Source organism: Balearica regulorum, chromosome 1 (assembly GCF_011004875.1).
Source record: "Balearica regulorum gibbericeps isolate bBalReg1 chromosome 1, bBalReg1.pri, whole genome shotgun sequence".
Lineage (NCBI taxonomy): Eukaryota > Metazoa > Chordata > Aves > Gruiformes > Gruidae > Balearica > Balearica regulorum.
Window position 1 is genome coordinate 93,069,299 of NC_046184.1, and position 26,770 is coordinate 93,096,068.

A 26,770-nucleotide genomic window follows, 5' to 3' on the forward strand; every position below is an offset into this window, starting at 1 on the left:
CTTTACATTCCAGCATCCCTGGGGAGCCAGGAGGAGCAAGGCAAGAACTTGAATAGCCCCCGCTTGCCTTGGCTGGAAGGGGAAAGCTGGAAAACTTGGAGCCACAAAGCCAATCCTCCCTCCTGTTAGGAGGGCAGGAATGGATTAATCAAGGAACTGATTTTAAGAGCAGACAGGAGTGAAATGAAGTGCAGACTTAATCATTGAAGCTGCTCTTAACATCTGTTGATTTACAGTGCAAGTTTCTATTCCTCTAGCAGGAATATTGCTTTCTTTTGGGCCACTAGGAAACTTTATTTGTGATGTGGGTGGCTAGCAGTCTTAGGTTTCCACAGATTCTTCAACTCACTTTTAAAAGAACAGTTTCTAGCCCTTGCGAGTACAGGTTGGAAACACTAAAATAAGGATCAGCTGCTGCAGAGCTCAGAAAAGCTCTTTGTTAGACTGGATCTGCAGAGTGACGCTTTTGCAATGGTAACTGGCCGCTGCTTTCTTTCGTTATGCTTTTCAGAGTCCTGTGGCCAGCAGTGAAATGAGAACGGTGTGAGGGGCAAGTCATTGGCTTACCCAGAGCCTTAGCAGAGGTAGGCAGTGGAAATATGCATATGTAATGGCTGTTTAATAGTCAGTACAAAATGTATGTGTATAAAATACAAACAATATCGCATGTGGGATGGGGGAGGAGTTGTCCCTTTCCCAGGGTAAGAAAGGAATTGAAGTTGTGTTTTTGCCATTATCTTTTTTCTTTTTCACAGTGTAATTGTTGGTTTACATAGCTCCCTCCTGGGCAGCTAATTTCTGCAGGTGTGTTGTACTGACACAGGTTTTTGGCTATATGAAGTGGGGGAAATGATCTGTTTAGGGAAAGGAGCATACAAGCACCCTAACATAACACAAGGGACAGTGAGGGGGAAGGAACGTGTGGGTTTTCCTCCCTGCAACGAAGAGAGAGGAAGGTGCTTGTTGCTTAAAAGCTGTTGTTGCTGAATGAAATCACGACCTTATTCATCTTTTGGCAGTCCAAATAGATATTTCCTCTTTCTTTGAAGTTCTTGAACCTGCCTGTCTACGTCCTCCACCAGTGTCACATCTGAGCACCCTGGAAACATTATCATCTCGATCTTCGCAGTGCTTCAGGTAGTCTGAAGTCAGTGTGTGGGATTTAGACCAGGAGGAGGGTTAATGGTGGAGATAGAAGATACCCTGTAGGGTTTGTTTGAACATAACATTTGCACAAGATTAAATGGAGCCACAATATTAAATCCACTTCATCAGGTGCCAGAGCAAGTTAGGATTTGTCCATATTGGTGAATGTGCACCAGGCTTGCTAGCATGTGGTAGCTAGTCTTGACTGTGTCCTTGTGTAGGCAAGTTACTGCCTTCTCATTTGGTTAGCTGGGAAAAGCCTGTTTTTTGCTGGAAACAGTTAAGGGTAAACTACAGCTAGCTCTGCTTGCCCAAATGTTTTGCAATATTTAAGGAGACAGGGTGACTGTTACTTGCCTCAGCTGAGAATCTGGAAGGCTATATAAGTCTGTCATTCCCCTGCCCCAATTTTTTAGCCACCCGTGGCAGTTTTAATTCCCCATTCTCAAAAAGTCAAGGGCCCCAGGACTCTGTAGCGAAGCGCCCTGTGGTTCAGCAGCTCTGATGTAGCAGTACTGCTTCAGTCTCCTTTGGTGGGTTTCCTGTCCTTTTTCTGCCCTGGTTCCTAAGTGTAGACATTGGCAGGTTCATAAAAGGATGCTAAAGGAGTAGGCAGGGATGTTATCCTCCAACTCCCATACTAAACAATTGTAGGTGCTGCAAGGGGAATGTGTGAATGAGGGGAATGAACCACAAAGTGTCCACAATGTGCTGTCCTTAAATAGCATCTACCTCTGTTACTGTTGGAGTCAGACTAGCGGGCTAGACGGACGTTGGTCTGACACAGCAGAGCATTTCTCGTGCCTGCGTCGCTCACCTTGTGCTGTGGAGCGCAGGCCAGGTGTGTAAACTGGGTTTTGAGTAGCCAGATGGTTAAAATACTGGTCAGTGTAAATACCATTTGTACAGTTCTCAAGATTGACTATTTTTTCTTACAAAACATGTTAAGTAAATACTGTTACTTCATTTTCATTGGAGAACTTGGATGGAAATGGCGATTTTTATTCCTTCTTTCTTCTGTGCTAATGGCATGCCATGATTTGTTTTCAACTTGGGACATTGGTTCTTAGATGGCTTAGCCTCAAACCTTAGGTTTTGTATTAGTCTAAAGGTTTCTAATCTAAATTGAGAATGTTGTTCAGAGTTTTTTGGAAAGAATGGTGAAGTGAAATAGAATATGCATCTCATTCTTCAGATTTCACAGAATATTGCCTATCATAAATACTGGCTGATGTCAGAGTGACTTTTTTTGAAGCTAGGTGACTCGAATCAGCTAACACTATCTATTAGGTGATTGAAAAGGATATTTAAAATATTTAACTTCAGGCAACTGTTTTGGGGAAGTTGGATGCTAATATGTTTGTGCAATGTTTTTCAAAATTGTAGCACTTTTTTTTTTTTTGGCCAGAGGCTCTTATGATCTCTCTACCACACAATTCTGTGAGAAGCAGGTATCATGAAACCAGGTTTCTGATGTCTTTCTGTGTGTAGACTTTCTGATCTTTAATGAAAGATGAGCTTGCAGGGTTTCTTTGTTCCACCCAGCTGCCTGTTTATTTTGCAAAAAATTTGGAGGTCTCAAACGCATTGAGTTCCTAATCTCCTGTCAAATTTGACTGTAATTAGCCAAAGGGGTTCAAAAGTTCTTTAGGGAAGGAAAGAAATATGCATACAGGCCATGATTGCATAAATCTCATTTCATGCTAAGAACACATGTGATAGAACAAAAAGCCTTTTACTGTGCTGCATTTCATGCTCTAATGGAGTTCTGCAATTTGATAGGACATGGTGATGCTGGAGGCTGAGCTGGATTTGGTGTGGTCAGGGTAGCAAGGAAAAGATGTCAACAGGCAACAGGTCCCATTTACAGTGTATGTTGCTTTCAAGGACTTCCAGTTTTATGCTGAAGCAAATATCAGACTTCATGTTTTATCCCTGCTGCAGCATGGGCCGGTTTGGTTATGGAAGAGCAGATCTGTGCCACAGAAGAAGTCCGTTGCCCTGCTGTGGCTCATGGGAAGGTGAGCCCCATGTTGTCTCAGGACTTATCCGCTACTCTCTTATCTTCGGAGGAGATACATGCACATACAGCCCTGGGCAAATCTGATACTCAGCAAAGATCAGGTGGGGAGGACAGCTAATCTGTTTAAAAATACTACAGTCCTGAAGAAAACTCCTCTTCATTTTGCAGTAGCATTTAAGGACTGTTGAAACTGAGAATCAAACAGCAAAAATAGACACAGTTTCATCTACAGCAAACGAGGCTTGGCTTAGAAAGTAACAGATGAAAATGTTGGAGGGAGCTGATGATTTGCAGCAGAAGTACTGTGTGAAGCCATCACTGCAGCAGGGACTAGGCTGCCTGCCTGTGGTCTACCCCCAGCAGGAAGGTTGCCCAGCTTCCCGCATGCCTCCTGGCTCTCGGCTGAGCTCGGGGGCGTTTTAGTCATTACAGGGCAACCCCAACAGGAGGGCTGCGAGGCGGTGAAAGAGGATGTCTGGGTAGGGTGAAATGTACCTTTGACTCCCCTTGGTTTTAGGGGTGGTTGTCCTTTAAAAAACCCCAATGTCCTGTCCCGTCGTCGTGTGTTGTGTGTTGCTCCCCCCCCCCGACAGTGATACATCAATTTTAAATTTTGGGGAGGAAATGGATTGCATTTAACCTTCAGTGAGGATTGAGGTCTGAAAGTCCTAAATGGGCTTCTCTGTGTAGCACTGAGAAAGCACATAAGCTTTCCCAGCATTCCCTACTGACTAATTTAGGCAGCTTTCCTTCCAGACAGATGGCAATTGAAGATTACCATCAGAGATAATTAGCTTTCCTCGGTATAGGTAAGGAAACTAAGGTGCGTAATTCAGGGCTGTGAACTCCACTATGGGATAAATAACGCCTAAAAGCGCAGCAATATGGGCTGTTGTAGTGTCATTTTATAGCTCTGCATACACAGAAATATGTAAATGAACTTGCGCAAACTTTTCCATAAGGAGCTGAGTTCACTTAAACAACTGTAACAGTTGTTCTGTGAAGAATTCTAGTTCTGGTTTTATGTCTTCTAGCCTGCCCCTTTGCCCTGGGTTTTTATTGTGACTTTCATTTCAGCTTTGTCTAAGGAAACACAATTACTGATACTCTGAATGCTAAAGTTGGATATACGTACATTTTTGTTCCCCTTGGAAAGCTCATTACCTTACAAGTAAATCCTTGGGGTTTTTTGTTTGTTTTTAACACATGTAGACTTAGTGGCAACCTTTCCCATTCAGAAAAAGATGTCTATTAGGACTTTATATGTGCTGCATTAAATGTTCTTCAGGACTACATTTTTAAACTATGCTATGTATCTCATAGCTCTGAAAATCCTCAGGATAAATACTGTTTGGATATTGTATGTGGTAGTTTTTCCTGTATTCACATTTAAGAAATGAAACAAAGCACTAAAAGCCTTTAGGGGATCAGATACAGGCTCTGCTGCAACCTGTACAACAGTTCTTTGTTAGCTCAAAAATGCTTTACATCCACAAAGCATTCCTATAGTTATGAAGCTGTTCATTAGAGCTCTTCTCATGGATTTTTTAAAAATAATATTTTTTAACCTTTAGTACTAAGAAAACAAAGCTACCTGTAAAGAAGGCTTTTGAAAACAGCCTTAATATTTACAATATTTGAGCTTCACCAGTTTGGCACTGTCAGTTTGGGTTTAAATTTCTTATAGTAGTTAGCAGCTAAGTTGCGTATTTTGATTCATTCTCAAGATCCAAAGGCAATGGAAATGTATTCATTGCAACGCTGAATTGAGAGCACTGGAAATGCAAGACATTATCAGAGAAGTTGCTCAAACTGTTGCTGTCTTGCAGCTTTCTCCTGAGCTGGCAGGATTGCTGCTCTGGGAAACTTCTAAGACTTAGTAGTAGTGTGGGGTAAGTGCTACCACTTACCTCCATTTTCCTCCCTCCCTGAATTAATTTAGCTTTACACTTTCACTGACTTGTTTTGCTGCATTCCTGAGAATCTCAGAGCTCTTCATTTGCACACATGCATCACAGCGGATTGACTTGCAGAATCCGCTGTTGGGGTCAATTCCATCTCAAACAGTTGAAGGTTTGCTTTACGTTTTTTTTGTGGTTTGGGTTTGTTTTTTTTTTTTAGCACTTGAGGGAAGATAGGGAGCAACACAGCAAGAATCAATGAACATAGTATGTTTGGAGCACTGACTACAGACATGCTTTGCGTGTTACTTAAATGAAAATTAAACTGTTCAGTTTAGTATGCTGGTAGGAGCACCTTTACACCTATTTGGGCCTCTTAATCCACACAAACCTGCATAACGTAACTTATTGCTTCTTAAAATATAGGAACTAAAAATTGCAGTTAAAAAAAAAAAGCTGTGGCATCAGATGATAGCAGTCCGTGCATATTTGGACTTAATTGTGAGTGGGGCTTGCAAATACTACTGTGAAAGCTAGTCATACAAAAAGCACCTGTGTCTCTTTAGGGACAGATTCTGACACCAGTACAGATTAGGATTTATACTGTTATGACTAAGCAAGAAACTGGTCTGATTTACTTGGGATTTGATGTAGATGGGGAGCATTTCATTTTCCAGGTGCTGGTAGTGAAGCAAGTAAATTAGACCTCATAGTTACTTAAAAAGCCCAAAACCCATAAAGCAACACCCCCCCCCCCCCCCCTTATTCACTCTGCCACCACCCTTGAGAGCCCTGATTTTGCTTGTGAGTGGGTTTGGGGCTGTTTTCTGGTGATTTATTTTAGCCTAGGGTTGAGATTATTCTTTATTTTCCGCAAGCTGACTGGTAGATTTAGTTTTGTAATTCCCAGCTGTTCTTTGTGAGAGCTGAGGTTAAATCATTAGCTCCAAATCAACCACAGCTGGATATTTTAGATATCCTAGGTATTATTAGAAGGCAAAGTGTGCTTTGTTTTAAGATGAACTTAATGCTGTAGTGAATGTACATGTATAATACAGATAAAATTCTCTGGTTGAACCTTTATTTATTTAGATTAATCATGGTTAATGGGGGGAAACTGGAGAGCTGGTATAGTTTGTAACTGAACTGTTTTGAAACCTAATTTGGCTATTTTCAGCCTTTTCTCCTACTTTTTTCCATCTTTTCTGTTTGGGAAACCTAAGAAGGATTGTTCATTTGACCTCAAGCCTCTGACTCTGCAGGCACTCAGGGACAAAGAACAGCGGGTGTGAATGAGTAACTGATGTTATAATGGGATGTATATCTTTTTATTAATAATTTTCTGTTTTCTCAAGCATTGTGTAGTGTGTCTGTCATCTTTGTTGTTTAAAAGGAGGTGAAGAAGCAAAACAACTCAAAACCATGGTGCCCTATTTCTTTAGGAAGAGCAGCTCTCAAGTTAACAGAAACCTTTTCAGTTACGCAAGTTAAGGTATGAGGAGCAAATGACTTGAACTCTGATGCCCAGAACATGTTGCATGGTTTGCTTATATTCCAGTCTTTCTGGAAGAAGAGCTGAAGAGAGAGGGGAAACATAGGCTGAGAAGGAACAGTGTTGTCACCATGATATGCAGGAGGAGCTGCGTGGATTTATAGTACCCATTCTCTGTGTATTTTGTTCTATCGTGTATTATACTGACCCCTATGATGTGTAATATATAAATAGCAGCCTAGCTTAGGCTGTCTAAAGCTTTAAAGGTTAATCTGGGAGAGTACAACAGAGCTGGAAGAAATCTTTCAGCTAAGGCTGTGTTAATGAATTTGTGGTTTTTTTTTTTTTTTTAAGGTGGATTTCTGATGTTTGCTTTGATTAAAGCTTTGGGAGTCGAGAAAGCAGAGCTATCAGTGCTCAGCTCATACTGGTCTTGGACTTTGCATGCATAGGTTAGCTTTTGACCGAACCCAGAGTAGTTGTTTATGTACTGTGCTGCAGCTCTGTTGCTACTGGGCATTGCAGTAACTGCTGGTTTGTGTTCGAGTGCACTGGAGGAAGGAGAAAAAAAAAAAGTGAAGTGTGTTGAGGGGAGGCCTGTGAAGGGACAGGCAGGGAAGGCATATGGAAATGTCTGTTCCTAACTTCTGTGCACCTTTGTGTAAATTGGCCACTTCCTTCTAGGCCTTCTCTCGAGGCATAAAAGCAGGCAAGAAGCTGAGGCTGTGGACTTGATGTTATTCTTGATCATAATTATAGGCAAGGTTTCTGGAAATCTACAATGCTTAAAAAGCACCAGTTCAATGCAAATCCAGTAGTTATTACTGTTCCTCTTTCCCTCAAAGCCACAAGTTGGATTTGGATCTACCCAGAGTTGACTTTTAAACTCAAGTTAGCAGTGTTTAACTGTGCTACAAAAAGCATGTCCGTTGCTGGAATATTGTTTTCTATTTTGAAGCAGAAAAGTTATTAAAAACAATATTCACCAGCTGAGAAATATAAAACCAGCCATCTCTTTTATGCTTGCAGTTTTAATTGTGTGTGTACACCATGCAATGGAGCATGCTGTCACCTTGAGCTGGTGCCAGGGATCCATATTGCACTGTGATAATCTTAGCCAAAATATTAGTTTGGATCTCAAGGGTAGCATAGCAACACTGTCATAGCCCCAAGCTGGAGGTAACATGTTCTGCCTCTCAGCAGGGCTAATTAACTCAGTATTAGACAGTTGCACCAAATACTGCTCCTATTTGAGGACCATTTCAGTGATACCTGATGCCTGTGCTCCTCTGTATTTTGCTCATCAGGGTTTTCTGGCAGGATGCACTGATTGATGCTTTGTATTCCTGTTTTTCATCCCTAGAGGTGGTAATTGGTGTCAGTATAAGTGATAGTAAATTTTGCGTTGGTAGGCCCAGAAGTGATATCTGTGAAACAACACACATCATTAATTGTGGTACACCTGAGAACAGGGTCACAGCAGTCTTTTGCAGCCAAAAGGGGGACTGTTTCAGTAAGCTTTAAAAAGCTTGTAGTAACTTGACCTAGGCTTGTACATGTGCCTTCTTGCTATCCAAGAAACAGTCTGAGTGCATGCAGCTTCTCTTTTTCTCTAACCTTTTCATTTTTCTCCTGTTCCCACCCCCACTGTGGGGCACACGTAAAAGCTCCTGGGTGCTCAGGCAGAGGGAGGGAAGAGGAGCGAAAAAAGGAGTTAGACCATTGAACAGATGATACTGTACTGGATAAACAAGAGATTCTGAGCATGGGGGTAAGACTGTAAGAGTAAGTCAGGACCTGCAGGCCTTTTACTGCGTTTGCCAAACTCTCCTGATTGATAGCATGTCTTCCTGGCATCTCCTGCATGTGAGTGGAAGGCTACAAAACCTTATTTTACAGCTCTTGCCTGAAATGTTGAAGGGCTTAGGTTTGGCTAGAATAAGCCACCATACCTGATTTCTTGCATTTAAAGGTAGTAATGGGAATGAGGTGAGAGCATGGGGCTGGAGATGAAGGTTTGGAGGGGTGTAGGTGCTGTGTTGCTTGTTATGCCCAAGACACAGAGATAAATTGTGCTTGTTCCCAGGCCTGCCTGCAGCCTTTTGGAAGGGAGTTAACTCCCTCTTCCAGCCATCTTGTCTAGGTAAATGAGGATTGCAGGGGGTGAAAATACAATAGATTTTACTGTACTCAGATTCTTTATCAACACCTCTTATCCAAGCAATATGCCTGTATGGGAAGAGTTTCTGAGCTTGTAAGTAGAACTGGAGTGTGATGCAGAATCTCTTTCAAGATTTTGGACAGAAGCAAACTGAAATGGTGATTATTAATGAAAACTACTGATTAAGTTGCTTTTCCTACTTGCTTGACCCAGCTGGCGGGCACGTTCTGGTGAAGAGCAAAAGACTTGTGTCTATACTTGAAAGACAAAAATGGAATGAAATCATAATGAATTGTCCACAAAATGATAAATGTATTGCTGTCTCTTGTGGTACAGAATAGATTTCACCATTAGCAGGATGATGAAAGGGAGGGAGGCGAGCACTTAGGCCCTAAACCCAATCTATTAATTCTTGCAGCCTGTCCTGAATGAGGGTGCAGCCGCACAAAAGGTCAAAGGTGGACACAGCTCTAGTGTACATCTCTGCCCAGTAGATTAATGTCAGCAGAGGCTACGTTTCTGGCTGTACTAGCTGATAAAGAACAGGAGTTGACTAAATCTACTAGACGTCACTACTGCCGTGATACTAAATCTACTGGACATCGTTGCTTGCTGTTGAGTACTTGGAGAAAATATTACCTTGCTATTTCTTTTCAGGTCTCCTCCAGTAGTTGGAGAAAGGGGAAATGTTAAGGGAAACTTTGGAGACCTTCCTTAACAAACAGAAACTGTGTATGAAAGAAGACAGTCTTTCTTCAAAGTTAGCAGGCTGCTGTGCAGTTAAATTGCTAATTTGATATGCTGTTGGAGGGGAAGAAGGCTATAGTTCTCATAGTCAGCAAACTCTTCCTGTACTGCTTGCCCCCTCATTGTTGAGAGAGATTAGGGCAGAAGAAAGAGCCTGAAAATGTCTTATCTTCCAGTGCAGGAGAAGTCTGGTAAAGATCATATATGTGGTATGATGGTGGAAGTTCCCAATGACATTTTGTCATAGTAACACCTTAGTTTTTTAGTGTTGTGGCTTGTATGGGCCCTCAGGAACAGGAATAACTGCTTTAGTTTTGTGGGGGACAGGGCAGGATAGCAAGAACCTTTTCCAATTAAGGTGCTGTTAAACTTCTCACTTCAAAACCAAGTCACTGTTTTAGGAGAGTTAGAAATGTTTTAATTCAGGGCCACTTTGCTAGGTAATCCAATATACTTACCTTCTTTATTTAAACTTAGTATTTCTGAGGACTTCTGTTACTTAATAAACCAAATTCAAAAGAAGCATTGGAAATAATGTAAAAATTTAGGAAGTGTGTGAGGGGAAGGCACTAGACTGACTTGGCCACCTCAGTACCTTTAAGACTTTGCTGCAGTGCTATTATATTGTCTGCTACAGCATTTCCTTCCAAGAGGGGGAGAATTAACAACTATGCACATACTTAGAGCAAGGACTGGAAGAGTTAATGATGAATAGTGTTGATAATAGATTTGGCGGAAGAAATGTATAGATACATGCTATAATGTGCTCATGTTTTGGCAGCTTAACTCGAGACATGATGACATGAGAACTCCCTCCTTGATTGTCCGTGCTGCTGCGTAGTTGTTCCACCAGGCATGCACTATATCCTGACCAAAAGGAGGCAGTGCTGCAGGACTGGTGATCACAAGCAAGCCCAAAAAATATAGACTACATCTTAAAAATCCTGATGTTTATTTTTAAACTTCAGTAGGTTTTTATGTGCTTTTCCCCCCTGTCCCTTTAAATTTCAAGATCCACTGAAAGCACATTTTCAAGCTCACTTCCCTTCCTCCCCCACAACTACAAGGGCTAGGAATTTGAGGTCTGAGTGAGCTGAAATTTTTCATGCTGTCAGTTAATTGCAGCAGCAAGAAGTTTAACTGTCACAAGACTAGGTATGGAACTAAGATTATTTTAAGGTGAGTAGTATTTAATTTGGTAGTAACCACTTTTTAGTTAAATATTTATTAACTAGTTTAGTAATAGTCAAAGGTTTCTTACAAAATAAGTAGGACAGATGGAAAAGCCTCCTGTATCATATTATTAACAACCTAATTTTAAGCAAGAAAGCAAAAGGAAGGCTTACAAGCATTACAAGGGGATCGTAGTGTGGACATGTGATTACAACAGCTGTAGTTTCCTGCATGATTATTTTATTTGGTGGCGTGGCTACATCAACCGCATATCTAAGTTGAAAGATAAACAGAGGCTATGAGATAGTGGCTCACATCAGATACCACACTTACTGAAGCAGCAGAATAAAGACTAAACATAAGTAAAGTTGCAGCTCTGACAAGGATGTGGGTTCCCTACTTCCACCAAGGGAAGAAAAAATTAGCCTCTGGGCTTATATAGCTAATTTGTCATATACCCAAATGTGTCTCTGTGGTGGGTTGGTGGGAGCTAGGGTGGACCCATCTACCCATAGGACATGCAGGCTGATGTCCTGAAATCTCTTAATACCCTAACAGAGTCTGTCTTGTCTAATTCTGTAACCGTAGCTCTGCCTTGGCAGGGGTGGGAAGTTGAACAGGGGAAGTTAGCTTAGATTGCTATTAAAAAATGCTCATGAATCTTTTTACAACACTTATGCAGCCCATTGCTTGCTTGCTTTCAGCTAACACTGTGAACGTCGGGTGTTGGTCGGCTGGGTTCCTCTCCCCTTTCATGGTGCATGCATCAGTGTAGGCTTTTTAGAGGAGGGAATAGAACAAGTTCCTCCTTGTTTTGCTTAGCCCTGACTGACCTTGACCTAAGGGCACCATGACCTCAGTCAGGCTGAAGAGCTTAAATCAAGGTGCTGGGTCTTGTGTTGTGATAAATAAGCTGGAATGTGACTGTCATTTTACGTCTGAACTGTGTCTTCTCAATTGCCTATTTTCTTGCATCTCTGACTATGGAAATTTTCTAGTGCAATATTTGCATTGTAGGCGTTTGTTTTCCTTTGATTAACTTTCTATAACACTCAGCTATTTTAAAATAGCAAAGAAGAGCTGGAAAATGCTGTCACCCAGAATAATTTGTTCCATAAACAAGGCGATGCTTTTCTTTACAAACCAGGTTAAGAAAGTCTTCATTAAAAGACCATCTTTCTTGACTACAGAACTTTCTCTTCAAAGCACTGAGAGAAGTCAGGCACTGGGGGATGGGATGGTGAGAAGACTCTTCACTTGTATAATTAACGTCCATTTTATGTTCCTAAGAGCTGAGTTAGGTGCACCCTTAATGATGCTATGTTATGTGTGTCCCAGGCTGAATGTCCTATATAAGACTTTGAAACTTGTTATGGATTCCTTATTATGCCATTTGAAGAACAATGTTGACTTATTCTCTTGTTTTAATGAATTTTTTGCAGGCTGTATGAATATCTTTGTAAATACTTTACAAAGAGAACAATTTTTCATTTTCTCTGTGAATACTACTGTTATTCCTAATATTTTTGTTTTTAAAAGACCCTTTATGGGCAGCTTTGCCTTGTCTTTTCTCTGTTTTGTAGCTTGGTCTGACTCCTTGGCAAGGTTCTCTTTCACATTGAAGTTGGCAAAAATGGCAATTTAATCAGTTGTTAGTTTAGCAGCTTTATCTGAAGAGCTGGTTCATTATGTTCTGTTGTTTAACTGAAGCTTGCATTGATTGAATTAGGGAGTAGAAAGTAAACAGTTGACTTCCACTTTAGTGGGATAATTTAGCAAACTTTTGCAAAGCAGGAGGGGGTAAATATACTGACAATGAAAGGGAAAAAACTAAACCCAACAAACCAAAACCCAACCAAAGAGTGTGGTATCTTTTTCAGGGAAATAAGCCAATTGCTGTTAATGCCACTTGAAAACTCACCTACTGGGCTTAGTCTTGTAATGTTCTTGCAGTTTTAGGGAAAGGCTCTTACAAAATTATTGCAAAAACTTGGGGCTTGCTCTAGAAGTTGAGACTGTTTAAAAAAAAAAAAAACTGCAGTGACTCTTCTTGAAGAGTCAAGGGAGTTGGAGCTGTAAGGGAGGCAGTGTTATTTCCCAAGGAAGGTTGAAATTGCAGCAGCTGCAGCCTGTCAGTGTTTCATCCAGAACAGAGCAGGACAGCCTGGAGGATAGTTGATAACGTTAATAGTTTATACCTTGCTCATTGCATGGCTTTGTTACTGGTAGGTGGTGTTATAAAACCCCATCTCTGGCCCTACAATTAAACTCCTATGAAGGATATGGGGGGAAAAAATAAATAAGTGGTTGCTTGTTGCACTCAAGTCATTCTAACAAATAGTTCACTGTTAGGTATTTCTTCAGGGGTGAAGCTATGTGAGTGGCAGTAGTTTGCTTCTCAGTTCCTAATAACAAAATGCAGTGCGCTCTAGTAGTTTCTTGGCCTTTGATAAAAGATATAATGTTAAAATGTTACTAGCATAAAGCATATTGCTGTAAATCAGTTGGACTATATATACATTGAGTTTTATTGCCTTAGAGCTGTTTAACACAGATTTAAAACAGCCACTCTAAATATTCTAAAAAGCAACATGGAATTTGAAAGAAAATTAAAGAAAAATAAAAAAAACATAAAGCCAAAGGGGCTGCTCTTTAAAAATTCCAGCAGTATGTTTGGATATGGCTTGGTTTTGCTGTACAGCTGTTTGTTACCTTCACTTTAAAATACAGATATGCAAGTAGGTGTCTATGTATTGTGTGCATTGAACCTGCTTACCATGATAGGGGGAGAAGTGAAAATAATAGAAAGATACAGCTCTCAAGTAAATTTCCACAGTAATTTGTGGCCAGAATGGCTGTTTTGGACTTTCAGAATATTAAGCAACAACAGTTCATTCATAGCTACTGAAAGGGAAGCTCAGTGTGTTAGATACGAGCAATGCAGAACTTGCTTTTTCCCCAGCATGTCTTGCCAGATGCATGAGCTTCTGATATTTCTCTGCAGCTTTTTTACTAGGCTGTGCAATGAGATGAAAACTCTATTTGAAAAATGAACGCTTTCTCTGCTATTTCTCCATAACTTAGTAAGTTCCACAGATTGGGTCCTAACTTCTTTCTTGCTTTGCGATGTGTGAAAATAACATTTTTCTGTCACTTGAGCAATGAAGTCTGGCATGTGTCAGGAGCTGGAAACTCTGCAGGACACGAGGGCATAAGCAGACAGCTTCAGTGCAGCTTTAAATGTCCAAAACCAGACTTGGAGAATATTCAGTGATCCTAAAAAGGCCAGTAGGAATTGGTGGCAGCTCATGCCTTGTTCTCCTTCGTTGGCATCAGCCTATCAGCCTCCTGCAAAGCACCAGTGCTTGTTTAACTGTGTAATTATGGAAACTGATAGTAGGTGCTGCAAGAAAGAGGAGAAGCGCAGGTACATGTAAAGGCCAACTTCTGACCCAAGAGGCTGGTTTCTTTGTGCTGCCAGTGGACAGAAAGGAGCTCCTACTCTGCCATGCTTCTGGAAGAGCCCGTCTTCCTCCTGTGTCTTCAGAGAGAACCTAGGTTGAGCATCTCTCAATGCTTCTGCATTACCATGCAGAGTATGCATATGTGGTAGGCATGGAGCAGCGTTCAGCTCCTGCAGCTGGGACTTTGTGTGAGAAATCAAACTGGAGTGATCCCCTGTCAAAGTTGTGGTGGTGGTGAATGGCTGTAATAATGATGATTTCCTTTCGTAGGTTTCAAGATGCCTTATAAATGTTCATTTTAATAGCATAACTTGGATTTAAATTTCTTGTTTTGTTTTTCTTATGTTTCAGGTCTATGAATCATGAAACGAATTCTTCTGGTTTTTATCCTGGCAGCTGCTGTTATGTATGGTATACTGCATGGAAATCTGTGGCGAAATAACCTCTACTGGTATGGTGATGCTTTGTTCGCTTTTAGTGCAGACACCCTCATGGCTGAGAGAGAGATGTGGCTGTGAGTTGCTGTGTTGCTGAACAGCTGTTCACTAGTAATCCACAGAACTGATAACTACTCTGTGTGTGTTTACTTTGTGGTTGATTTTTTTTTTTTTTGGTAGGGTGAGGGAATGAATAGGATTGTTCTGTCCTGTCGCTCCTCTTGTGTCACTTTTAAACCTAGTAGTTGATTTGAACCTGGTTGTAAGGTGAGGTCAAGACCTCAGAGGTAGGGAGCCCCTCTGAGTTTCATGAAAATAGGTGTTCAGGTGAGGAGAGTTATCTTATTGGTGTGTGTCATGTGTCCGTATCTCCTCCCATCCTACATGTGTTTAGTGTTAGCTTGTTCCTTCAGATGTCTGATAAATGCCATAGGAGAGACCTGCTCCACACATGGGAATAACTGCAGGAGTAGCGGGCACCTTTTGAAAAGCTGAAATTTGGCAAGTCCCAGTGGGAACCTGGTGGGAGGTGAACCTTCACTGTTTCCAGGCTGCAAGGGACAGGTGGCTTGAGACCTAAAATTCAGAGTGCTTATCAAAGAAGTTGAGTTTCCATTGGCCTTCACACAGATGTAACCAGGACTCACCAGTGTGTTTGTGTTGTGAAGATAATAGTGATAGCTTTGAAAAGTAGTGATTGATGTGCCTCTATTTGTCTTATTTATAGCATACAATTGATACGAATGGCTTTCTGTTGTGGTTTCTGTTCATAGCAAACCACAATATTGTGACATTTCCCTTTTTGCAGGATTAGCTTTTATGGACAGACTTCCTCTGTGAGGGCTCCTCCTTCTTATGAGACTAGTGGAGTTACCCAGTAAGTTCAGCAGTTGAGTCTTTTTGTGGTGGGGTTATTTTGGTTGGTTGGTTTTTGGGCAGATGGGAGGGATTAAGACTAAAATCTGTAGCCTTTGTCCACAGACCCCCTTGTTCAACCGGTTATTGTACAGCTGTGTCCATTGGCTGTTTCTGTTATGAACACAATTGTAACGTGTCTGGCAGAAAGGAATTTGTCCATGTCATGTCTCCAGTGTTTGGTTAATATTTATGGTCACTTGCAGTGACTGTCTGTAACAAGCAATGAATTGTTGGAAGGACATTTGTTTACAACTTCCAAATTTCTACAATTCTTAGTTACACTCGAATAAAATTAGCAGAGCTATGAGGGCAGCTTTTGTGCTTAAAATGTATTAAATTAGAAGTGTGGTTCACTTGTGATGTGCAAGTGTGTGTATAAGCAGATCTTGTGCTAGTAAATTCCTGCAATTAGGTTTGTGGGACTAATGAGCGCCTATGCTAAAACTTTAAAAGCAGGTCTCTGTTCTCTCTGAAGCTGTCCTGCAAAATGCTGTTTCCGAGGCTGATACTGGAAAGCAACAAGCTGGCCAGCTGATACATTTCACAGAGTGCTTTCTCAGTATTCACATGACAACTTGAGGTTACCTTAATGGTCTGTTTGGCTTGTGGTTCTAATGTGGTGGTTTCATCCTTCTGTTCTTAATGCAGCCCAGATGCGCACATTGTTCGCACTGAACTTTACCCTCCCTTCTGGGCTTCATATTTGTTATTAATTGGGCTAAATCACCAAGATGGGGATGTGCTTAGAAGTGTAAATCTTAACCTTATTATCCTTATCCCCAAAGAATCTCATTTTTCTTGAAGTAACCACCCTATGTAGTGCTGTCTATTCCCCTCTCCAACCAAACAAGGCTCCTCTCCCCTCTCCTCTCTGAGTAGTGCTGGTTGATGCTATCTGGTATGGCTGCAGGGGTGATTCAGCCCAGGTGTCCTGCTTCTCTGCAGGTGGGCCTGAGATTGCACCTCTGGTTATGGCTGCTTTGATAGCTGCTGAGCACAGGAGGCTGCAGACCCCTTGGAGCAGCACTGTGAGATAAAAGTCTTTGCTAGTAAAAGTAATCGTACTGTAACGAGAAAGATTCATCTTTATAACACAGAGGCAATCATGAAAATTTGGTGTGGTGTTAACTCAGTAATGAACTTTTACTAATTTGGCTTGTCCAAGTTTCCCTACCGTGTTGCCGTTGTTCTTGCTATTTCTTTGAAATTCTTCTTTTGCAGGCTGCCACCTACGGCTGTGGAGAGAAAGGACACGCTGGACACTTGTCTCCTGAAACCGGCATTTGAATCTTTACTGGGGTGAGTCTTCTGTGGGAAGTGGGGGTGGGAAAGGAAGGGGTGTGCTGATTGAGGTAGAAATGGACTACTTACATATTCTAGACTAATTCATATTTTGATTCACCTTTGCACATACAGCTTTTGGGCTCGGCTTCATTGCTGCTTTTCCTGGTTGTGGCAACACAAATTGTTTAGCTTGCCACTGATCAGCATCTGAGCAATAATACCACACAAGTAGCTCAACATGCTGGTATATGTACCAAATAAATAAATACTTCCTGTTCAGATGTGGTAGCTAGTAACGGTGAAATTTTAATGATCGAAATAAAGCCTTCCTTACGTATGTCCCCCCCCATGCTTTTCCTGTAAAAGAAACCTTCATGTCCAAGACTGAAACTCAGTCATGCTGCTATTAAGAACCTGGACTTAAATTAAGATTTTTTGGGTAGTTAAGTATTTCTGTAGCAGTCAGGGACCAGAGAAATTTTGTAAATCTGTTTACTTTATTTGGAAAAAGGAGTATGAAATGTGCAAAAATTCATCCAATTTTTAATGATATAAGATTCTTCCCCTTCAATGGAATTTTATTTTTAGTAGAATTTAATTTGGAAGAAATTGGGGATTATTCATGGTTTTGTTCCTCTGATAGTATCATTGAATTGTGCGTAGGTGTCCTGTACTTTAAGGTATTCATAGGACACTTCCTTTGTAAAGAAGCAGTCAGATGAAAAAAGGAAGAGCTTCAACAAGACTTAAATGAGAGATCAAGGAAGTGCAACAGGACCAGAAGCAGACAGGCTATATTGACTTTCTGTTTTACCTCAGCAAGCATTGAGAAGCATAGCCCTGTGAAAGACCAAGTCCTGGCTGAAGGAGTTCTTAAAGCTCTGAGCAAAGACACTATTGTTGGGTGGGGTTTTTTTTTGTCCTCTTTGTGTACAAGAAAACATGGCTTTGATTCGGTGCTATTATTATTTTAAAGAACACGGAAGGATCTCAAGTTTGTCCTCCCCAAAGAAATCCTGTAGTGTTTGAGTTTTGGTTAGCTGCCTGGCCCAGTGAGGTGGTCCTAGGTCCCTCACCCACAGAGGGTGCCCAGGCTGGCTCAGTGTTGGGCACAGCAGGAGAGCTCTGGGGCTGAGCAAGGGGCAGGAATGGACTCGGAGATGCTCAGCCAGAAGAAGGTAGGTGCAGAGCTAGAACAGAGTCTCTTGCCTATTTCTGTAGCTCCTTTACAGAGATAGTTTGTGTGAGCTGAAGATCTGGTCTGTGCACTTGGGTAATAGCCTGAGGAGGTTGAAAGGATTTCTAACCTGGCAGAATTATTTATTGGAAAGGAACCAGAGCTCGAAGAGCTAGAATTAAGGATCTCTTTGCAGTACGTAAATTATTTATTATGTCTAAGCTTACCAGCTGTTTCTGAACAGCAAGGGAAGTTATTAAATTTAATATGGGTGCTTAGTATATGATGTCTCAAAGTTAGCTGGTCTTGCTTAGTTAACCTGTGGCCTAGTTCTTGGTGTGTGGGCTGTCATGGTTTGTTGTTTGGGGTTTGGTTTTTGTGGGGTTTTTTTTCTGTTCTTCCTTTTTACTGTTAGTATCTTCTGAATACATAGAGCTCAGAGTAAGATACTCAATTTGTGAAACTGAGGGAGTTTTGGGTGTTTTTTAACAGCTATTAATATTCTTAATGGAGAAACAAGTCGTGTTGGCTGTGGGTATCTATGATCAGCACTAGGTTTTCTCACTGTGACTGTATACTTCTGTGTTAACATTTTAATACAAGACCTAGTATGCAGGATTGCTACAAAGTCAACCAATTCAGTGAGTGTGTGTCCACTTAACTCCAAGGTGAAGCCAAGAGCATGGTAGCATGTGACAGCATTGGGTCTACTGTTCATTCATTTGGCTTGACTTGGCAGATATGGTAATAAGAGTCCCTTCCTTTCTGAGATGACCCTTGTCTGTGGTTACTGTCTTTTGAAGAAAGAAGTGACCCATGCTTTCTATCTTGATGCTTATAAGGTATGACGCCATCATGTTCTAGTTTGTAGGAAGAATGCGCTTTTGAGGCAAACCTCCGTGTGATCCCCACGTGCCATGCTTCTCATCGCAGGGTGGCCCTGGCACGTGTGCACTGGGCTCCTTTCAGACGTCTGACTTCTGGCTAAGCCGGAAGATGCACTGCGGGAGCACACCCGATGTACTGCAGCTGCTAAGGGGTGTTCAACCTGTGGGACTTTACTAGAGTTAGTCCAGAGTAAAAAAAAAAAAAAAAAAGATGTGTGTAATGTGGATGTGAGAACTCCATACTTTTGCCATTTCCCCAAACTACTTACTAATGTCAACACAGCCATAAAGCTCCACTGGTTTGGAATGGGAGCACATCTCAAATAAACTGATGTTTTCAGGAGATGGTATTTATGAGTTAAAACACCTTGTTTCAAATCCCATTCTTGTTTATTAAATTGCCATATATAATAACAACCCTTAATTTTCCTTGCTGTTTCTGTTGTGTTCTTTTCAAAAACCTGAAGTAATTGTTTTCCTGGGTTACATAATTCTCTTAAATATGTTGTCTCACGGTGTAAGCTTTCAGTCATGTGACTCTAATGACTCTATATAACTTATATTAGCAGAGAAATAATTTTATCTCACTCTCTACCTATATTTTCCATTATAAAATCTTCCTCTTTTGTCACCTGTTTTCTTTCCTTGTGTTAATGAGTTTTCTTCTTTTAAAAATTGATAATACTTGAAGTAGGGTAAAGAAAGCTTTTTTAAAAGCAACTGCATGCATTATTGGCTTATTCAAATACATTGTGTGGATTTTTGAAACTTCTTACTTTTCCCCTTTATTAGTGTTGACAAAATATACCCGTTCTTGTGCGCTAATGATTTTATCAGAGTGGCGGAGTTCCGCGGGAGCGATAAGTTCGAACTACCTTACGGAGTAAAGAGAGCAGGTTTGTGTTCCCTGTGTACTTTGTTTTGAAATGGAAATACCTAAATGGCACACAAAGCCACTTGAATCTCTGGCCGTGGTCTTCCCTATTCACCAATGCCAATCCTTTTGGGGGTATATAGCAGTGACTTAATGGCTTCATTTAGTCCCTCTGACCTGGCACCTTCCTGTTTTTAACAAATAAAACACCATGTTGGGGTTGCCCCTCTTAGCAGAGAAGCTCCAAAAGGTTGGAGTGAGGAAGAGTGGCGCTTATTCAGCTTCCTTTTGTTTGTATGTGGGCTGGAGCGCTATAGATATTTAGCTAGGGCTTTGCTAGGTGAAATATTAACTGGGTCAGTGTGATGGGGTTTGATCAACACACCTAAGCCGATCAGGATCTGGAGTCCTACTGAGGCAGAAGTCCCCAGATTACATCAGCAGTTACATCAGCAGAATTTCCCTTTTACTGGGCTAGCTTCTCCTACCAGGGAAGGTGTCCCTGGGGCTGCAGGGGGTATTCCCTCTGTACCCCATGCAAAGCATTGGCCTGCTCATGCCTTCTGCCCGCATTGGTCAGGGCAGAGTAAACAAGGCCAGAGACCCTGAGGGTCTTAGTTGACCTTTTGGAAAGGGTTGTGAAGTCTCAAGCCTGAGTCTTTAACGCTGAACAGTGCACCTTCCTAGTACCCTGTGGATTTGGGCTTTAGAGTTTTGATTTGCCCTCCATCGGTGTGACGAGGACGGTGCATTTTCCCGCACCTCTGGGGTTGCGGTGAGGAAAAGTACACTTAGGAGTAGTTAGAGGCGCACTGAGTGTCCAGCAGACACCTGCCTACCGAGGGAGGGCTGGGAAGGTGCCTCTGCCCAGCTTTGCCAGTGAGCACAGGCTGGTTTGATGTCTCCTCCCAAGATACGTAATACTGTCTCTGGCTGTGTGGACCCTCCACTTGGGTCAAGGCTGCTTCTGTTTCAACTGAAGATGAGTGGAAGACAAAGTCAATTAGGATGCAGGTCTTCAAAACTCTTCTGGTGCTTATTTACTGTAACTAAGATTTTTTTGATGCAAATCCCATGCTATTTTCCAACAGAGGAATGTTGGGGCAGGAAATGCTTCCCAGAGAGGAGCTCTGATAAACCTGACTTTCTTTGGTGTCATTGATTGACCTGTGGCCCTGAAGTACAAGTGTTCTTATTGTGAGTTTTTTATGCACAGTGCATAAAAACTACCATGTCTGAAAATCCTGTAGTCAGGGTGGCGTGCTTATTACTATATTGGAAAGCACTGAACATTTTCATTAATCTTCTTTATATTTGCTTTCTAGAGCAATTTTTTCGTTTAGCCCTTTCAAGACTGCAGAACTGTGGACTTTTCAAAGAAGATGACAGGTGAGATGGTTTATTTGCTACTGTTTCTGTTCATCGTATTTTTAATAGTTAATATTTATCTGAAAAGGAATGTTGGTGATATTATCCTGAAATGGCTCAAGTTAGCCAAGATGCAGATCTGACTGACAGTGTCCAAGCAATATGTAACTGATTTCAACATTTAAATAAGTTTGGTTTTAAACATATGTAGCACCAGCATTCAAGAATAAGCTCCCTCACAGAAAAATTAAACTTACAGACTTCTTTTTATAAGTGTGTTAGGAATTTGCTAGCTGAATACAGTCCCATCTTCCTGTAGGATCTTTTTATACTTGAGGAAAGTGAAACCGCCCTTTAAAAATATAATGTGATCTCCTGTTTCAAAGTCATTATTAGTGTAACCTGGAGAATGTTTGAGATAAGCGGGTGCAAACAAATGGCTGTTTTTACGCAAAAGAAATCTTACTCATATCCCCGTGCCACTGCAGCCGCTGGCCTGCTGCACACCCGTGTTCATATGTATGCTCAGCTTCCTTTCCTGGGAACGTGGGAGACAGGCAGCCAGCTCCTGGCACTGGGGGAGTAACCAGGGTGTGGCACAGAGCACAGCATGCCTTAGATAACTTGCTTCCAATGCATTAGATTGTCCTGATTAAAGATCTCTTGGTTAGAAGCCACTTCTGCTGGTATTTTTGGTTCGTTTTTTTGGAGGGTCTTTGTGTATGGTGTATCTTGTTATTGGGGTTTGTTCTGGTTTGGGTTTTGGGTTTGGTTTTTTTGGAGGTAGTGCAGTAGGATTGGCAAATATACTAAAATCCTGTGTTTACCAAGTGATGCAAATGATGTCTTAGATTTGCGGTCTAGCAAATGGGCCGACAACCTGCCATATAACATGTTAGTATGCAGGCTTCTTAATAGAGGTGAATGCAAATAATGCTGAGGTTGACTGTACTTGGGTTTGTTTTTTAAATCAAGGAGATCAAACAGAAGATTGTTGCTCTAAGCCAAATGCCAGGATCAAGTTTTAATTAAAACTTGGGTGGAATATGAACAAAATAATTGGTGTTCAAGCCTAAGAATTATCTTGGGTTTAATACCCAGTTTTCCTTTTCTTCACCTACTCTACGCCTTCCTTTCCCTGTGTTAAGTATCTATTTCTAGGATGTTCAGGTTTACTTTTAAGGAGACAAAATAGGGGGGAAAAAAACCCCTGTCCTCTATCAGAGTGTGACAGTGGGGGAAATTTATACAGAATTGGCTGACAAAGGCTAGTCTTTTGTCTGGAGTTTGAAGGATAATGCTAAATGTTGTATTAGAAGTTTTCTGAAATCACAAGTTCAGCACTATAATTGTTTTGGCTGTGAAGTAGAGAGATTTGCAATACAGCATAGTGCCTCTTAAGTGGAAGTGTCTGTTCTATAGATCAAAAGTAAGGTAATTGGTATTCTTTGAATGTAGGTTCTCTGAGATATAGATATGTTTAGTGGTTCTGGGAAGTATGCTTCATCTTAATAAAAGTGATATACTTTAGTACTGAAATAAAATTAGAACTATTACTCTTTAATAGGCAGGAGTATAAATAAATCAAATGTGCAATGACTTCGTACAATGTATTCTTTCTAGATCCATCAGGTTTTGTGCATAATACTGTTAGGGCATGAATCACTATAGTAAGGAAGAGCTTTTATATATTTATTTTACATATTATTATATATTTAATATACATTTAACTAAGATACAGTGGCTTTTAAATGTGAAACACTTTGGGAATTAATCCTAACAATATTGTCCAGTGCCACAGCAACAGAATTATTATGTAGTTCTGTATTACTGCTGCTTAATTCAGCCGCCTTGGCGGAACGCAAACCAAATTTCCCTACAAGCAAACCGAATTTCCCTATAAACTTTCCTTGGACCAGAGTAAGGGAACCTGCTATAAAGTATTTTAACAAATATTAGGCTATATGAGCACCAGATGTATGGTGCTCATATAGCTGCATTTGTGTGCAACTTACATAAAGCTGTACATAGTGAGCTACAAAGGATTTTTTTCCTAACATTGCCATTTTCCAAAAGTAAGTGGAATTCTCACTGTGTAAAAGTCTAGTTCTCCAAAACTCTTTGAAAGTGAACAGTGTTGTGCACTTCAGTGGAATAGCCTGGAGGAGAATGGTTTTCCAGGCTAGGGTATATCCACAGAGTAACCTCTGAAGACCCGCTCTATCCATTTCCTTGTAATTACTCGCTGAGTATTCTCAGGACTCTAAGCTCAACAGCAGTAAATTCTTACAAATGCATTTACACAATTCTGACTTAATATATTGACCTTTGCATCCTCCTTTTAGCAAATAACCTCAAAGGAAATAATTTGCATTCTTCAACTGACTGCGGGGGTGTGTGTTAAAGGAGTTGAGATTGAGATCTTCTTTTTCCTTTTCCAGAGAAACAGTATTTCAGTGGAATGTGGAGGATGCAAGCCTTTTGACCTTTGAAGGCTACATTTCCATCTAACAATATTTTTCTTTTATAGACTAGGAAAATGTTTCTTTTAGAATTTCACCATATAAACAAAATATGTAAACTAATGCCTGGCCTTGAGATCAAGAGGCTCTTGTACACCACGTGAATAGGGCAATGTTTGGAGATCAGTTACCATGTGATTTGGATCAGGATCCGTTTATACTCTGGGTAGATCTCTGACACCTAAATGCAATCCCTTAGTAACTCAAACCATTGCTATAGCAATTGTTATAGCTGAGGTTTTAATATTTTTCACTTTCATCAATGTTGTGCTGGTGGTTGTAAGCTGGACCTCCAGATGTTTCAGTCAGTTATATTTCATTTGTAGCACACTTGATGTTGTTTGTAAGGACATCTGAATTTATTTCTCTTCTTGCCAATGTGTTGACTTGGGGAGAGGCTGACTTACTCTTTGGGGTGAGTGGGGGTTTTTTAAATATGAAAATATTATGAAAAAGAAAATTTTAAGAAGTGGGATTGGTAAAATGTCTGGGAGTAACAGTCTGCTGAAAATCAATGTATTGATTTGTAATCTACAGTAAGTACAGGTCAGTTTATTTAACTTTAAATATCTTTGAATACATACCAGCCTTGCTACATATTCTTTATCTCCATTTCATATGTTGGTTTCCTATGATACTATGTTCTGGTTTTTTGCTCTAGCATAAGCCATTTCTCTCCCTGCTTATTGTTGTCAGTGGAATCTGTGCTACTGTGGGCGTAGACCTATGATCGTAACTGGACACACTTGAATACTATGGGGTGGGGGGCTAAGGGAGGGAGACAATTCAGAAATAGCACATTCATGCCAGACTTCCTGTTTGAGTTGGCCCGCTTTGGCTTCCTGAGCTTGACAGAGATTAAAAGCTGGTCTTTCTAATTCACATGACTATTCATGTACAAATAATCAGGAGCGTTTGATCTGCTTGTTGACTTTATCCATTTCAAAGGTTCATCATACCACTGTTAGATGCTTTATTGGTTATTTGAAGGCAGCTGATATCTTTATTTTTGAGTATGCATGTTATTAAGGGCACTGGAGTTTGAAAGCTTAATCAAACTTCAAATTTCACTCTGTTTTCCATCCAAGTAGTATTAGTCAGCTCTTAGCCATGAACAAGATCTGGTCTGCATCCGTCAGTAAGAGGGAAGAGACTTTGGATTTGACTTAATAGCAGCTATCCAGCTTCTGTAGCTGCAGGAGCTTCGATTGCCCAGCTCTAACGTCACGTTTTCTTTTACCCTCCCTGCCCTGAGTGTGTCCTGCTACATCACAACTGCACAGTGTAGAGAGGAGAAACTAAAGAGTTTTTCATTTTTATACCAGAGTGGAAGGCATTATTTCAATAGCTAGAGATTAACATAGTGAAGTTTCTTAAATCATAGCCTCTGCCAAAAATTGGAAGGTATGTAATAAGGAATCACTTAAAGTTCATCTACAAGAACAAGCAGTGCTTCTTCAAAGTAACTTTTTGGCTGCTTATCATGGTCAGAATAATACAAATCACTTGTAATGGAGTTGACATCATTTTTATGAATTCACACCAAGTAGTCGGAGAGTATAAAAGAAAATATTTAGGAAGATTATTGGCTTTTTATTGAGACCTGAAGATGAGTTCATGCCAAACCAAGGTGTCCACCAAACGTTGGGGATGGATGCTCCTCTAGCCAGGAGGTACGACCAGGAGTTGGAGTATGAGTAGCAGTTTAGGTGATTTGCATTGTGGTGATGAGGTTTGTACCTCAATTACCCAGCTGCAGCCACATAACTTTTGATGACACTGAATTTAGAGATTTGAGGTGATTGAAACTTTCAGTGGTTTATGGAGGCATGCTGTAAATGACAGGCAAAAGTGATACAACCATATGCTACTGCTGTGCTTTTTTCCCCTCTCTCATTCCCGATGATCGTGGCTTTTGTCCAGTTTTCCTCTTTCCTTCCTGTTTCTCCTCACTGTTGCTTCTCTGTAGCCCAGGATCTTGCTTTGAGCTCTATGATACAGCTGTAGGTAATAAAGTGTAATTCAGGAAGAGGGTAACTTCTGCTCCCTTCTTCCTACTGTAAACCTTGCAAGAGGTGTATGTTCATCAGCCTGCTCTCTCAGGATGTCCTAAAACTGTATTGAAAAACTAATTGGAAAACGAATGGGTTTGAAGCAGTCCTGGAGTAGATGGGGAAGGGTTTCGTGGGTGTAGAGAGAATGGGCATACTGAGGACAGAAGGGTGTAATGGGTTTTCACCCCTGTGATTTCCGAGGTACCGAGTCACGTGGGCTTGTGGCATTAGCTGGAAATCTTTTTATGAATGCTTGGCTTCTACTAAGCTGCTCAGGAAACATTAGAGAAAGGTGTGCCAGCTTTTTCCATGTCACCCCATCCTGAGAGCTCCATTTAGCAGGACTATTTTTATATATATAAAAAAAAATGTAAAGGCAACTCCCTCTGCAGATGTGGCCCTAGAGCAGCAGGTGAGAAGGTGCCATCCCAGCATTTCTTTTGAAATACAGTGCTTTTTACAGTTGGGATGTATTCATGTTTCACCTTTTCTGTAAACTTCAGGTTTTTAGCATTGCTTTGGGGCCCAGTTTCTTTTCCCTACCCCACATGCAGTACAGCATAAGTGCGTTAACAATCCTGTAGGAAATACAAGGAACTGCTTTGTGCATTAAGCTGCCGATCAGTCTGGGCTAGAACAGGATGTTTTCATTGATGTTGAATAATATTCCCCTCAGCTGAAAAAACAGGTTGGACTATGAGGAGAAAGATGTTGATTAGTGTCACAATGGGCATTTAATACAGATTGCAATATTCTTTGTGACTGAGTCCCAGGGTTCCTGGCAGTAAGAAATGCCAAGAGACTTTTCCTTGAAGAACTGTGAGAGTGGGGTGTTGGGAGGTGGCTCATTCTCAGTAAGCTGTGAGCGTGTTTGTGTCTGAAGAGAATACCTACATTTTAATTTTGCCATTGTTCCCGCTGCAACCAAGTTGAAGAACAGCTTTTGCCCTAAATAAAGAAGCATTTTGCAACAAAAAATGATGCACTTGTTCTGTAAGGAGGAATTTGCAGTCTTATGCATTGGATATCTAAACCTTCCCTAAAGAGGCAAAATTTCTGAAGTAAAACAACACCCAAGCCTGTCTGTGCTTTTTTTTTTTCTTTGCAAAGCACACATTTTACTAGCACTGAAATAAGACAAT

The 26,770-nt window shown here is 40.9% G+C and overlaps 1 protein-coding gene across 18 annotated transcripts in view; it reads left to right on the top strand.

Moving 5' to 3' along the window:
* Positions 1 to 26,770, top strand: part of ST3GAL6 (ST3 beta-galactoside alpha-2,3-sialyltransferase 6) — a 47,210-nt gene that overhangs the window by 4,858 nt on the left and 15,582 nt on the right. For 6 of the 18 annotated variants that reach the window (XM_075766482.1, XM_075766543.1, XM_075766537.1 and 3 more), the window contains 5 exons: positions 14,459 to 14,558; positions 15,353 to 15,421; positions 16,684 to 16,761; positions 19,603 to 19,706; positions 21,010 to 21,073. In XM_075766482.1, the coding sequence (XP_075622597.1) occupies positions 14,470 to 14,558; positions 15,353 to 15,421; positions 16,684 to 16,761; positions 19,603 to 19,706; positions 21,010 to 21,073 (404 nt within the window). In that variant the 5' untranslated portion in view covers positions 14,459 to 14,469. Of the gene's footprint in view, positions 1 to 511; positions 585 to 1,049; positions 1,138 to 3,095; positions 3,271 to 14,458; positions 14,559 to 15,352; positions 15,422 to 16,683; positions 16,762 to 19,602; positions 19,707 to 21,009; positions 21,074 to 26,770 lie in introns of those variants that run through there. The other 12 variants (XM_075766559.1, XM_075766606.1, XM_075766589.1 and 9 more) reach the window with 6 other exon arrangements.